General features: G+C 51.5%; 1 protein-coding gene across 1 annotated transcript; it reads left to right on the top strand.

Moving 5' to 3' along the window:
- Positions 1–62: 62 nt before the first annotated feature.
- Positions 63–13,358, top strand: BDV27DRAFT_152741 (phosphatidylserine decarboxylase family protein; the record flags this gene model as incomplete). Its single annotated transcript, XM_032071634.1, has 3 exons — positions 63–2,885; positions 2,970–11,353; positions 12,074–13,358. The coding sequence occupies 3 exons, from the start codon at positions 63–65 to the stop codon at positions 13,356–13,358; spliced, it is 12,492 nt and encodes a 4,163-aa protein (XP_031932948.1).
- Between the last annotated feature and the right edge of the window lie 27 nt (positions 13,359–13,385).

Genomic DNA, 13,385 nt, shown 5'->3' with positions numbered 1-13,385 from the left:
TATTGTAGCATTGCCCTTGTCAACGGCCATCGTTCTCGCGCTCCCAGCGACTAATAGTTGATATGACGCACGAAACCGGTTCAGGTTCGATAATCATATCGAGTACCACGGACTCCAGAGCCAATGGAGGTGCGAGCGTTGACAATAGCATAGCTAAACCCAGCAATGGCGATATCAACCCTCACAATGAGAATGCAATGGGAAGCAGTATCCACATCTGCTTTCCTGGAGGTATCGAACGATGGAAGGATTCGGTGAACCAGATCACCGAGCGCTGCGACGTGAGCGGTCTAGCAACCGACCCCACGAGATATCAGCTTGCATCAACGGGATTTGGGGACGCGAGCACCGTCTACAGGCAGCGGTTCATGGCGGTCCCTAGCGAGGTATACTCCGCGTTACAAGAGCTGTGTGTTGAACGCCATGTTAGCGTGAGATCCGTCATTCTTTTTGCGATCCACCAGATGCTGAAAGGTTTTGGTAATGGATCACAAACCATTACCGCCTCTCTGCACCTCGAGGGGAACTCCCAGGATTCTCGGCCTTCGTGGGCGGTGTCGCCCATATTCGTCAGCCATGAGAACAGAGGCGAATGCTCCGTTGCGCAGGCGATTGAAAGCATTGAAGCGGTGCGCAGTTCGAAGAAGCTGTCCACACACACGATCGACAAAGCGTCAAGTCTCGTGAATTTGGGGTTGTTTGACTTACTTGTCGTCTTCGCCAAGGCAAACGATGCTCATCTTCTGTTATTTGACTTCCCCCTGGCAGTTATGGTGGATGAGAGTGAAGCTGGACTCCAGCTCACACTGCGCTTTTCCGACTGTCTTTTCGATGAGGAGACAATATGTAATTTCACAGATGCCCTTAACATCTTGATCGCTAAAGCAGCGACAGGAGGAGCGACGCTAGTTACCGATATTGAACTCCTGTCGTTAGAGCAACAGCAGCAGCTGGAGGAATGGAATAACACGGACGGCGAGTACCCAGCATGCAAGCGACTGCATCATCTGATTGAAGAAGAGGCGGAACGCCAAGAAGGCAAGGTCGCCGTGGTTTGCGAGGAGCGAAAGATCACCTATGGCGAGCTCAACACCCAGGCAAACCGTCTCGCACGCTATCTTCACTCTACAGGCATCCAGGCCGAGCAGATCATCGCATTGTTTCTCGATAAGAGTGAAATGCTCATTGTTACCATTCTGGGTGTGTGGAAATCTGGCGCGGCCTATGTGCCCATTGACCCGACGTATCCAGATGAGCGAGTCCGTTTCGTGCTGGATGACACCGAGGCACAGGTCATCATCGCCAGTAATCGGCACGCCGAAAGGCTTGAGCAACAGATCGTCGGCGATAGGAAACTCTGCATTATTCACCTGGAGCCATTGCTCACATTCCTCGCTCAAGATACCTCGAAATTCCCAGCGCACAACTTGGATGACCTCCCTCTCACAAGCAGGCAACTCGCCTACGTGACATACACGTCTGGAACTACAGGGTTCCCCAAGGGTATCTTTAAACAGCACACGAACGTGGTCAACAGTATCACCGACCTGTCTGCCCGTTATGGGGTGGCCGGGAAACACCACGAAGCAATTCTGCTCTTCTCGGCCTACGTTTTCGAGCCATTCGTACGCCAAATGCTCATGGCACTAGTAAATGGCCATCTCCTGGCCATTATCAATGACGCGGAAAAGTATGACGCGGACAAAATCCTTCCCTTCATTCGCAGACACAACATCACCTACCTCAATGGTACTGCCTCTGTCCTACAAGAATACGACTTCTCCTACTGCCCATCCCTGAAGCGAATGATTCTGGTGGGTGAAAACCTAACAGAAGCCCGGTACCTGGCCCTGCGCAAGCGATTCAAGAACCGCATCCTTAACGAGTATGGATTCACCGAGTCTGCCTTCGTAACAGCCCTCAAGATCTTTGAGTCCGACTCAACTCGCAAAGACACCAGTCTGGGAAGACCTGTGCGCAACGTCAAGTGCTACATCCTCAATCCTGCCCTCAAGCGTGTCCCCATTGGGGCCACGGGCGAGTTGCACATTGGAGGGTTGGGTATTTCAAAGGGATACCTCAACCGTCCTGATCTTACACCGACGCGGTTCATCCCCAACCCCTTCCAGACGAAGCGTGAGAAGCAGCTGGGAGTTAACAGCTTAATGTACAAGACTGGCGACCTGGCCCGCTGGCTTCCGAACGGTGAAGTTGAATATCTGGGACGCGCAGACTTCCAGATCAAGTTGCGAGGCATCCGAATCGAGCCCGGCGAGATTGAGGCGACGTTGGCTCAGTATCCCGGCGTCCGGACTAGCTTGCTGGTGTCCAAGAAGCTCCAGAAAGGCACTGAGGAGACCACGAACGAGCACCTCGTGGGTTACTATGTCTGCGACAACGCCTTGGTATCCGAGACAGACTTGTTGTCTTTTTTGGAGAAGAAACTGCCTCGATACATGATCCCTACGCGGCTGGTGCAGCTGTCGCAGATCCCCGTGAACGTGAACGGAAAAGCAGACCTGCGCGCTCTGCCAGCCGTCAATATCTACAAATCCTCCGAGATTCGTTCCGATTTCCGAGGCGACATGGAATTTGCCCTCGGGCAAATCTGGGTCGACGTACTGGAAGCCCGCCACGGATCGATCTCTCGCAACGACAACTTCTTCCGTCTTGGAGGACACAGCATCACCTGCATTCAACTCATTGCACGCATCCGAGAGCGACTCTCGGTAAGCATCTCTGTCGAGGACGTCTTCGCAACAAGGACACTCGAGCGCATGTCACATCTTCTGCAGAGCAAACAGCAGGAGGCATCCGATGGGCGCTATGAGAGCGAGCCTGATGTGCCGTCAGGGCCACTGGAGATAGATGCAGCTACCAGTAAGGTATATATGGCAAACAGTCTTCAGCAGGGGTTTGTCTACCATTATCTTAAAAACATGGAACAATCAGATGCCTATATAATGCAGTCCGTCCTGCGATATAATATCACAATATCCCCAGATCTGTTCCAGAGGGCCTGGAAACACACACAACAGGTCTATCCGGCGTTGAGGCTTCGATTCGAGTGGGGAAAGGAGGTCTTACAGGTGATCGACAAGGATCAACTGCTGGATTTGCGTTTCATTTGCTTTGCCAACGTGCCTGCGGGCGCTGTCGAGGATCAGAAATTGGCCGACTTGCAGCGCCAGGACCGCGAGGAGTCCTACAAACTAGATGCCGGTAGGTTGTTCCGCATCTATCTGATACAACACAGCGAGACTCGTTTCACATGTCTCTTCAGCTGCCACCACGCAATCCTTGATGGCTGGAGTCTGCCACTTCTCTTCGAGATGGTCCATGACACTTACCTGCAACTGCTCCATGGGAACAATATCGCCCCGCCCGCGGATGACCCTTACGCTCGCACCCAACAGTATCTCCAAGCACACCGTGAAGATCACCTGGATTATTGGGCCGAGGTGGTTGAGAGGATCGCCGAGCGGTGTGATATGAATGCCTTGTTGAACGAGCGTAGTCGCTACAAAGTCCAACTAGGGGACTATGACCAGGTACAGGACCAGAGACAGCTGACAGTGACCCTCTCCGGAGATACATGGCTAGGAGAACTCCGTCAGGCCTGCTCCGCCCAAGGCATTACCTTACATTCGATCCTCCAGTTTGTTTGGCACGCCGTGCTTCACGCTTATGGAGGCGGCAGTCATACCATCACCGGCACGACCATCTCTGGAAGAAACCTGCCCATTAGCGGAATTGAACGATCCGTTGGGCTTTATATCAATACGCTGCCGTTGGTAATCGATCATTCATCATACAAGGACAAGACTATCATGGAGGCCATCGAGGATGTGCAGGCTAAGGTAAACGCGATGAACAGCCGCGGCAATGCGGAACTGGGCCATCTCCGCAAAAGCGACTTGAAGCACGGATTATTTGACTCCTTATTCGTGCTTGAGAACTACCCAAACCTAGACAAGTCGCGAGTTTTACAGCACCAAAGCCAACTGCAATATTCAATCGAAGGAGGTACTGAGAAGCTGGATTATCCGCTGGCTGTCATCGCGCGTGAAGTTGAGGCGACTGGTGGAGTCACTCTGTCCATCTGCTACGCTAGTGAGCTGTTTGAGGAGGTGACCATCTCTGAGCTGCTTCGTATGATCCATGACACTCTGATGCGGGTTGCGCAAGGCTTGAATGATCCTGTCCACAGCCTAGAGTATCTCTCATCTGCCCAACTGGAGCATCTCGCTGCATGGAATGCCACAGAAGCGGAGTTTCCCGACACCACGCTGCATGAGATGTTTGAGGTTGAAGCGAATAAGAAGCCCGAGAAAACAGCGGTCATCTATGAGGAGCAGGCCCTAACCTATCGCGAGCTAAATGAGCGGGCGAACCGTATGGCACATAGACTAAGATCCGACCTCAGCCCGAAGCCCAATGATGTCATTGCCCTCATAATGGACAAGAGTGAGCATATGTTCGTCAATATATTGTCCGTGTGGAAGAGCGGAGGTGCTTATGTTCCAATTGACCCCGGATATCCCGACGACCGCATCCAATATATCCTGGGGGACACCCGGGCCATCGCTATCATTGCGGACTCCTGCTATATGCCTCGTATCAAGGGAATGGCTGCGCCGGAAATGCTCCTTTATCCATCTGACCTGACAGCCACTCCGAATCCAAAGTACAGTGCATCAAACCCTTCACCGTTAAGTCGGAGCACAGACCTGGCCTATATCATCTATACATCTGGCACGACAGGACGGCCCAAGGGCGTCGCATTGGAGCATCATGGAGTGGTCAACCTGCAGGTGTCGCTGTCCAAACTATTTGGCCTGCGGAGTACCGACGACGAGGTGATACTTTCTTTTTCTAACTATGTATTCGACCATTTTGTGGAGCAGATGACGGACGCTATTCTCAACGGCCAAACACTACTGGTGCTCAATGATGAAATGCGCGGAGACAAAGAGAGACTATATCGATATATTGAGAAGAACCGGGTGACCTACCTGTCTGGCACGCCATCGGTGGTTTCAATGTACGAGTTCGGCCGGTTTAAGGAGCATCTCCGCCGTGTAGACTGCGTCGGAGAGGCGTTCAGCGAACCGGTCTTCGACAAGATCCGCGAAACGTTCCATGGCCTCGTCATCAACGGCTATGGCCCGACAGAGGTCTCTATCACCACCCATAAACGTCTTTACCCGTTCCCAGAGCGGCGCACGGACAAGAGTATCGGCCAGCAGGTCCATAATAGCACGAGTTATGTGCTGAACGAGGACATGAAGCGTGTTCCCATCGGGGCTGTCGGCGAGCTCTACCTCGGTGGTCAAGGTGTGGCACGAGGTTATCACAATCGCCCAGATGTAACCGCGGAGCGATTCATTCCCAATCCATTTCAGACAGAAGAGGAAAGGAAAACAGGCCGTAACTCTCGTCTCTACAAGACGGGCGATCTGGTACGCTGGATCCCAGGAAGCAACGGTGAGATTGAGTATCTGGGCCGCAATGACTTCCAGGTCAAGATTCGCGGATTGCGCATCGAACTGGGTGAGATCGAGGCCATCCTGTCGTCATACCCTGATATCAAACAGTCCGTGGTAATTGCAAAGGACCGCAAAGAAGGAGGGCAGAAGTTCCTCGTTGGCTACTACGTCGCCGATGCAACGTTGTCGTCCGCCGCTATTCGGCGCTTCATGCAGTCTCGGCTACCTGGCTACATGGTACCATCTCGCCTCATACCAATCGGCAAACTCCCCGTCTCTCCCAGTGGTAAGTTGGATACCAAGGCTTTGCCCTTCGCAGAGGAAGAGAGCGAGAGTGACGTGGTGCCGCCGCGCAATGAAGTGGAACGCACCCTGTGTGACATCTGGGCGGAACTGCTTGAGATATACCCAGAGGAGATTGGCATCTACAGCGATTTCTTCAGCTTGGGAGGTGACAGTCTCAAGAGCACGAAGCTTTCATTCATGGTCCACGAGACCTTCAACCGCGCTGTCTCGGTCAGCACCCTTTTCCGTCATCGAACAGTCGAGGCTCTGGCACAACTAATCATAAACAATGCTGTGGATGTGCATGAAATCACTCCAATTGAATACAATGAGGGGCAGATGATTCCTGTGTCCGGCGCCCAAGAGCGACTTCTCTTCATCCATGAGTTTGAGAATGGCAGTAATGCCTACAACATCGACATCGCCTATAGATTGCCTGGCTCGGTTGATCCCTCGGATATTCTACAGGCGCTGCGTGGAATCCTTTCTCGACATGAGGCGCTGAGAACGTTACTTGTCAAGGACGACACAACCGGCGGCTATTTTCAGAAAATATTGAGCTCCGATTGCGCCCAGCGCATGTTCTCTATTAGGGTGGACAGAATCAAGGCCATGGAGCAATTAGACCAAGAAATAGCATGTCTATCCCAGCACGTTTTCCGCTTGGGTGATGAACTGCCTTGGCAAGCCCGTATCCTTAGACATCAATCAGACAGCTTGTACGTCATCCTAACATTCCACCATACCAGCTTCGACGCATGGTCGTTAAGTGTGTTTGAGCGAGAACTTCAAGCCTTATACGCGGTCCTCAAAACAAAGAGTGCAGCGAGCCTGCCCACAATCAGAGTACAGTATAAGGATTACGCCCAGTACCATCGTCAGCAGCTGTCGGGGAGTCGCCGTAGCCTATCAGACTTTTGGCTGCAAAAGCTCAGTGGCTTGGAGTCATTGCAGCTGATCACGGACCGTCCACGACCGGGGCATTTCGACTATAACGGCGACAATCTCAGTATCGAACTGAATCAAAAAGAGACACAGAACCTGAGAGAGGTTGCCAAACATTGCAGGTCTAGCCTGTACGTCGTCTTACTATCCGCTTACTACGTGATGCTTGCCTCGTACGCGAACCAGACGGATATCGCAGTGGGTATCCCAATCAGCCACCGAACACATCCGCAATTCCAATCCATCATTGGATTCTTCGTCAACCTCGTCGTGCTCAGGGTGGATGTGTCTCAGTGCGCCATTGGCGGCCTCATTAGAATGGTAATGAGAGAGCTCGTCCAAGCACAGTTACACCAAGACATGCCGTTCCAGGAGGTGACGAAGTTGTTGCGGGTAGTTAACGATGCCAGTCGGCATCCGTTAGTACAGGCTGTTTTCAACTTCGAAGCCCGTCCGGATGAAGAACACGATCCTGGGTCTCAGGATGAGGGGGCAATTCAATTTACTCAATACCGGCCCATTCAGCCCCTGGATTCAGTTGCGAAATTCGATCTGAATGCAACGGTCACTGAATTGGAGTCGGGGTTGAGGATTAACTTCAACTACGCCACCAGTCTGTTCAACAAGAGCACCATTGAGGGCTTTTTGCGTACCTACGAATATCTCCTTTACCAGCTGTCAGAGCTAAGTGCAGAAGGAATCAAAGACGATACGCAGCTGTTGTTGGTTCGTCCGCGAGAAAATGGTGATGCCCATCTACCATTGGTACAGTCCCCACTTGCAATGCCTGCTGAGGAGCAGAACGCAGCGTCTCTCAGCCAGGCCTTCGAGCACCAAGCTTCCCTATCCCCAGGGAAGATTGCTATCGCTCAAGGAGATATAGTACTCACCTATGCCGACCTCAACAAGCGGGCTAACCAGCTATCACGGTACATGTTATCCATCTCCTCCATTGGAGTGGAAGAGCGAGTAGCTCTGATGCTAGACAAGAGCATTGAGACAATCGTCTGCATTCTGGCGATATGGAAGGCCGGTGCAGCATATGTGCCCTTGGATCCAACTAACCCGACGGAGCGCGTCCGGCTGATCCTGGAGAAGACCCAGGCGAAAGCTGTTCTAGCGAACTCCCACTATGCCTCTAAATGTGAATACATGGGCGCAAAGGTGATATCAATCGACTCGGCCGCCGTCGAGACCGAGGTCAGCCAACAGGCAAGCTCCGACTTGCCTACAGTTGCCGGCCTGGACAATCTAGCGTACATAATCTTTACTTCAGGAACTTCCGGCAATCCCAAGGGCGTTCTGGTCGAGCAGAAGGGTGTTCTACTGTTGCGAGATGCCCTCCGGGAACGGTATTTCGGCAGTGACTGCACCAAGCATCATTCCGTGCTTTTCCTTTCTAACTATGTCTTCGATTTCTCTGTAGAGCAGCTTGTGTTATCGGTGCTCAGCGGACACAAGTTGATCATTCCTCCGGCAGAGTTGGTCGTCGATGAAGAATTCTATAGGATGGTCAACACTCACGATCTCTCGTATCTCAGTGGAACCCCATCCTTGCTGCAGCAGATCGACCTGGCACAGATACACAACTTGCAGTTCGTGACTGCAGCAGGTGAGGTGCTTCATGCCACGCAGTATGAGAAGATGCGCTGCAGATTTGGCGGTACGATCTACAATGCTTACGGCATCACCGAGACCACGGTATACAACATTATCACAGAATTCACTGCGAAAGCGAATTTTGAAAATGCTATACGCGACGTGCTTCCCGGCACCCGAGCCTATCTGCTTAACAAGGCACTTCAGCCCGTCCCATTTGATGCAGTTGGAGAGCTCTATCTGGCTGGTGACTGCGTTGCACGTGGCTATCTCAATGAACCTCATCTAACAGATCAGCGCTTCCTTCCCAACCCTTTCCGGAACCAGGAGGACGTTGCCACTGGGCGTTTCTCGCGGCTCTACAAGACCGGCGACCTACTTCGATGTCGGTTCAGCCATCAACAGCAGCCACAGTTGGAATACCTAGGAAGAGAGGATCTGCAGGTCAAGATGAGAGGATACCGGATCGAACTTTCTGAAGTGCAGAATACGCTTGCCTCCAGTCCTGGTGTCCGCGAGTGTGCAATCGTTGCCAAGTATGACAAGGACGATGGTTATTCACGGATCGCGCAGTCCCTAGTCGGCTACTATACCGCCGACAACGAAGCAGTGTCGGAAGCCAACATTCTCACCTCCATGAAAGCCAGGCTTCCAACATACATGGTGCCCAGCCACCTCTGCCGTCTGGAGGGTGCACTTCCTGTGACTATTAACGGAAAACTTGACATCAAGAGACTGCCGGAAATTGATAACGCATCAGCGACGTTATCATACAGCCCGCCGAGGAACATACTAGAGGCTAGGGTATGCAAGCTGTGGGAATCCGTCTTGGGTATAGAACGATGCGGCATCGACAATGACCTGTTCAAACTGGGCGGTGACAGCATTATGTCATTGCACCTTGTGGCCCAGATTCACAATCAGATCGGTCGCAAGGTCACGGTCCGAGATATTTTTGAGCATCGTACCATTCGAGGCCTCCATGATCACGTTTTCATGAAGAACACAGATCCGAGTGTTGTGGCCCAGTTCCGTAGCGAACAAGGGCTGGTGGTTGGTGAGGCGCCCCTACTGCCGATTCAGAATTGGTTCCTGTCCAAGCCACTGCAGCATTCGAGCCATTGGAATCATACTTTCCACATCCGAACTCCAGAGCTGGATGTTGCTTCGCTAAAAGCTGCCATCAGCAAATTGCAACAGTATCACGACGCTTTCCGCATGCGATTGAAGCGCAAGGATAATAAATTTGTACAGGTCTTTCTTGAGGATGCTTCTCCTGTCCAGCTTCGAGTGCTAAACATGAAGGATGTTGACGGACCTACGGCTGTTAATCAAACACTGCGCGAGTGGCAGTCGGGCTTTGACCTTGAGAACGGACCGATCTGCGCCATAGGCTACCTGCATGGGTACGAAGACCGATCCGCGCGGGTATGGTTCTCCATCCATCACATCGCCGTCGACACTGTCAGCTGGCAAATCCTGGTCCGTGACTTGCAGATGCTTTATCAAAAGGGAAGCCTGGGGTGCAAGGGCAGCAGCATCCGGCAGTGGTCTGAAGCGATACAGAATTACCAACCTTCAAAGTCTGAATTGGATCACTGGAACGATCTCATTGCGCAAACAACTTCCAGCATCTCTGCGCTTCCTGCATCGACGGGTTCCCGCGTACGTCTGACTAGGAATTTGGACACTGAGAAGACAGCTTTGCTGCTCCAAATTGGTAGAAATCGATGTGAGGTCTCTGTGTACGATTCTCTACTTGGTGCAGTTGGATTAGCACTCCAAAATATCTCTCCAACCGGCCCAAATATGGTCACCATCGAGGGACATGGGCGCGAGGAGGATATTGACCATACACTGGATGTCAGCCGCACCATGGGTTGGTTTACCAGTATGTATCCGTTTGAGATCCCCCATCTCAGAACCGAGAATCTCGTTCAGGATGTGGCCGCTATAAATGAACGGTTCAGGCAAGTCCCTGCTCGAGGCATTGGGTATGGAGCGTTGTACGGCTATACCCGACACCCGTTGCCTCAGATTACCGTCAACTACCTAGGTCATCTCGCTCGCAAAAAGTCGAAACCAGACAAATGGGTTCTCGCTGTGGGCGATGATAAACTCGATTATGGACTCATAACCAGCCTAGAAGACAAGGACAAGAGCTCATCCGCTGTTGACGTCACAGCCGTGTGTATTGATGGTACTATGGTAGTCGACATAGACAGTGCGTGGAGCCTTGATCAGAGTGAAGAATTTATCTCGGACATCGAAGAAGGACTGAACAGAATCATCGACAGTGCGGCAAGCCAAGAAACCGCGTCATCCCCAGTGAATCCTCAGTTAACCGAGGAGACGTACACGCCATATTTCGAGTATCTGGAGCCGTCACGACAGGGCCCAACGCTGTTCCTGCTACCCCCAGGCGAAGGAGGTGCCGAAAGCTACTTCAACAACATCGTCAAACACCTACCTGGGACAAACATGGTCGCCTTTAACAATTACTACTTGCACAGCAAACGCCTACGCACATTTGAGGAGCTGGCGGGAATGTATATTGAGCACGTACGCGGCATTCAACCACATGGACCGTACCACTTCATTGGGTGGAGTTTTGGAGGAATTCTCGCAATGGAGATGTCCCGGCGGCTGGCAGCATCGGGCGAAAAGATTGGCCTCCTTGGTATTATCGACACCTATTTCAATGTGCACGGAGCGACACATAGCATTGGCCTAGGAGACGCCAAGATCCTAGACCCTATCCACCACATCTACCGCCCCGATCCGGCAAATTTCAAAGGCCTCCCATCTGCCACGGATCATATCGTGCTGTTCAAAGCCATGAAAACGAATGATCAGTATGAATCGGAGAATCAGCGTCGCCTGTACGAGTACTACGACGGAACCCCCCTCAACGATCTGGAAAAATTGCTGCCAAGCGATACCGCCGTTCAGCTGGTTCCGCTTACCGACGATACTCACTTTTCTTGGGCCAGAAATCCCCAGCAGGTAGACCGGATGTGTGCGACCATCAAGGGGTATATGTCTGGCTATTAGTTATTTAATAGGAGCATATGAGATGGTTGAAGTGATGAAAGAAGCGGCATATGATAGAATCAAGCAAGGGTCAATCAAATCCTTGTGAAATCAGGTGCACACAGAAAGCTATGAGGTGAGATGACGCGTGCTGTTATATATAGACAGCATTTAAATGAGCATTGGAGTGCAAATGTTCAATTTGAAATTGGTTCCCCAATAAAAGATAGAGATAGAGATAAGAGTTTAAGTAGGGGACGGGAATGTCGAGCTGAGAGAACTGGAAGGCAGGGGAGTAAGCGAATTAGGAAGGTGCATATTTCAATTCCACGATAAGGATAAGCGCTTTGACTTCCACGTGCCTCCGCATGACATCATCTATATTGTTATTATCAATGAATTACCCTGATCTCCAATATTTATCCACAGCTCCACTACTAAGTAGTATACCAATGGTACTATAGTAACCCTGCATCATCATGATGCAACTGTCCTGTCACTACTCCAAAACTAAGGCCGACAAGCTCAGGATAAATACAACCCGTTCCATCGCCAAGATATCAATCATGAATTGCAGAACCCATCGCGTTCAATCACTACCAATAAGTACAAGTTTAATATCACAACCATGACACACAAGCACGGCAAGCATACTCCCCGTCTTCATAGGTACAGCCCTGCTTCAATTGCCTTCTTCAGAACACTCAGGTTAACAAAACCAGGGTCGGAAAATGGATGCCCTCCACCCTAGACAGCCACCACGAATGGCTGGGCGGGCTAATTGCTCACGTCGACAGCAAAGCCGACCACGAGCTTCACCCGGTGATGAAGGAATTCCAACATCTCATTGAAACTAACACACGGGTCTACCTCCTTATAGAAGCTATGTTCACCGAGGTCCCCCGCAACAGAGTCTACGCCACAGATCCAACCGGATGCCCGCAAATCCGAGACTATAAACATATGATCCGGGTGCTGAATCATCTTCTTACGACGGCGCCCTCATGGAGTGACTTTACCCACCGCGTCGGTCTCGTTGGGTTACCGATTAATGCAGTGCTGGACTGGCCTATGGGCACACCCAGTGGGTACGCTGCGTTCCTAGATCCAGAGATCAACGCCATGATCAAAAAGATACTAAACGCCTGGGGCGAGTATTTGCATTCACCTGAGTCAGCCCATGTGCTAGATGATTCGCAATACGGATGGTTCGGTGAAACGGGGAAAAATAACCTTGTCACAGTCGCTAATGTAGGAAAGACGAACTACTCCTTCGAGGATATGTTTATCTGTGACCCCTCTCAGAAATACCACGGGTACAAATCATGGGATGATTTCTTTACCCGGGTCTTCCGGCCCGGTATTCGCCCTGTTGCATCACCAGACGACGACAACATAATTGCCAACGCGTGCGAGTCGCAGCCGTACAAGGTGGCTCGCGACGTCAAGGGAAGAGACATTTTCTGGATCAAGAGTCAGCCATATTCAGTCTTTGATATGCTAGCACATGATTCGCTTGCTGAACAGTTCATCGGCGGAACTGTCTATCAAGCTTTCCTGAGTGCCTTGAGCTATCACCGCTGGCATGCGCCTGTCAGTGGGAAGATTGTGAAGGCCTACGTTGTTGATGGGACGTATTATTCGGAGCCGCTGTTCGAAGGTCTAGGGGATCCACATCCCCATGATATCGATTCGGTTGGAGAGGTCACGGCCCAGGAGTACATTACAGCGGTTGCTACGAGGGCATTGATCTTTATCGAAAGTGACAACCCTGCCATTGGACTAATGGCTTTCCTTGGCATCGGAATGTGCGAAGTTTCGACCTGCCAGATCACAGTCTCTGAAGGTCAACATGTCAAAAAAGGAGATGAACTTGGAATGTTCCATTTTGGCGGGTCAACGCATTGTCTGCTGTTCCGGAAGGGCGTCAATGTCAATGAATTCCCATCTACGGAGACGGACCAAAACGTCCCTGTCAAGGGCCAGGTTGCTGTTGTAACCCCTTGAAGACTTAATCTGGACACTTCTCTGCCA

This window comes from Aspergillus caelatus (genome assembly GCF_009193585.1).
Source record: "Aspergillus caelatus strain CBS 763.97 unplaced genomic scaffold BDV27scaffold_8, whole genome shotgun sequence".
In the NCBI taxonomy this organism is placed as follows: Eukaryota; Fungi; Ascomycota; class Eurotiomycetes; order Eurotiales; family Aspergillaceae; genus Aspergillus; species Aspergillus caelatus.
This window is presented reverse-complemented; position numbering and strand designations above follow the sequence as displayed.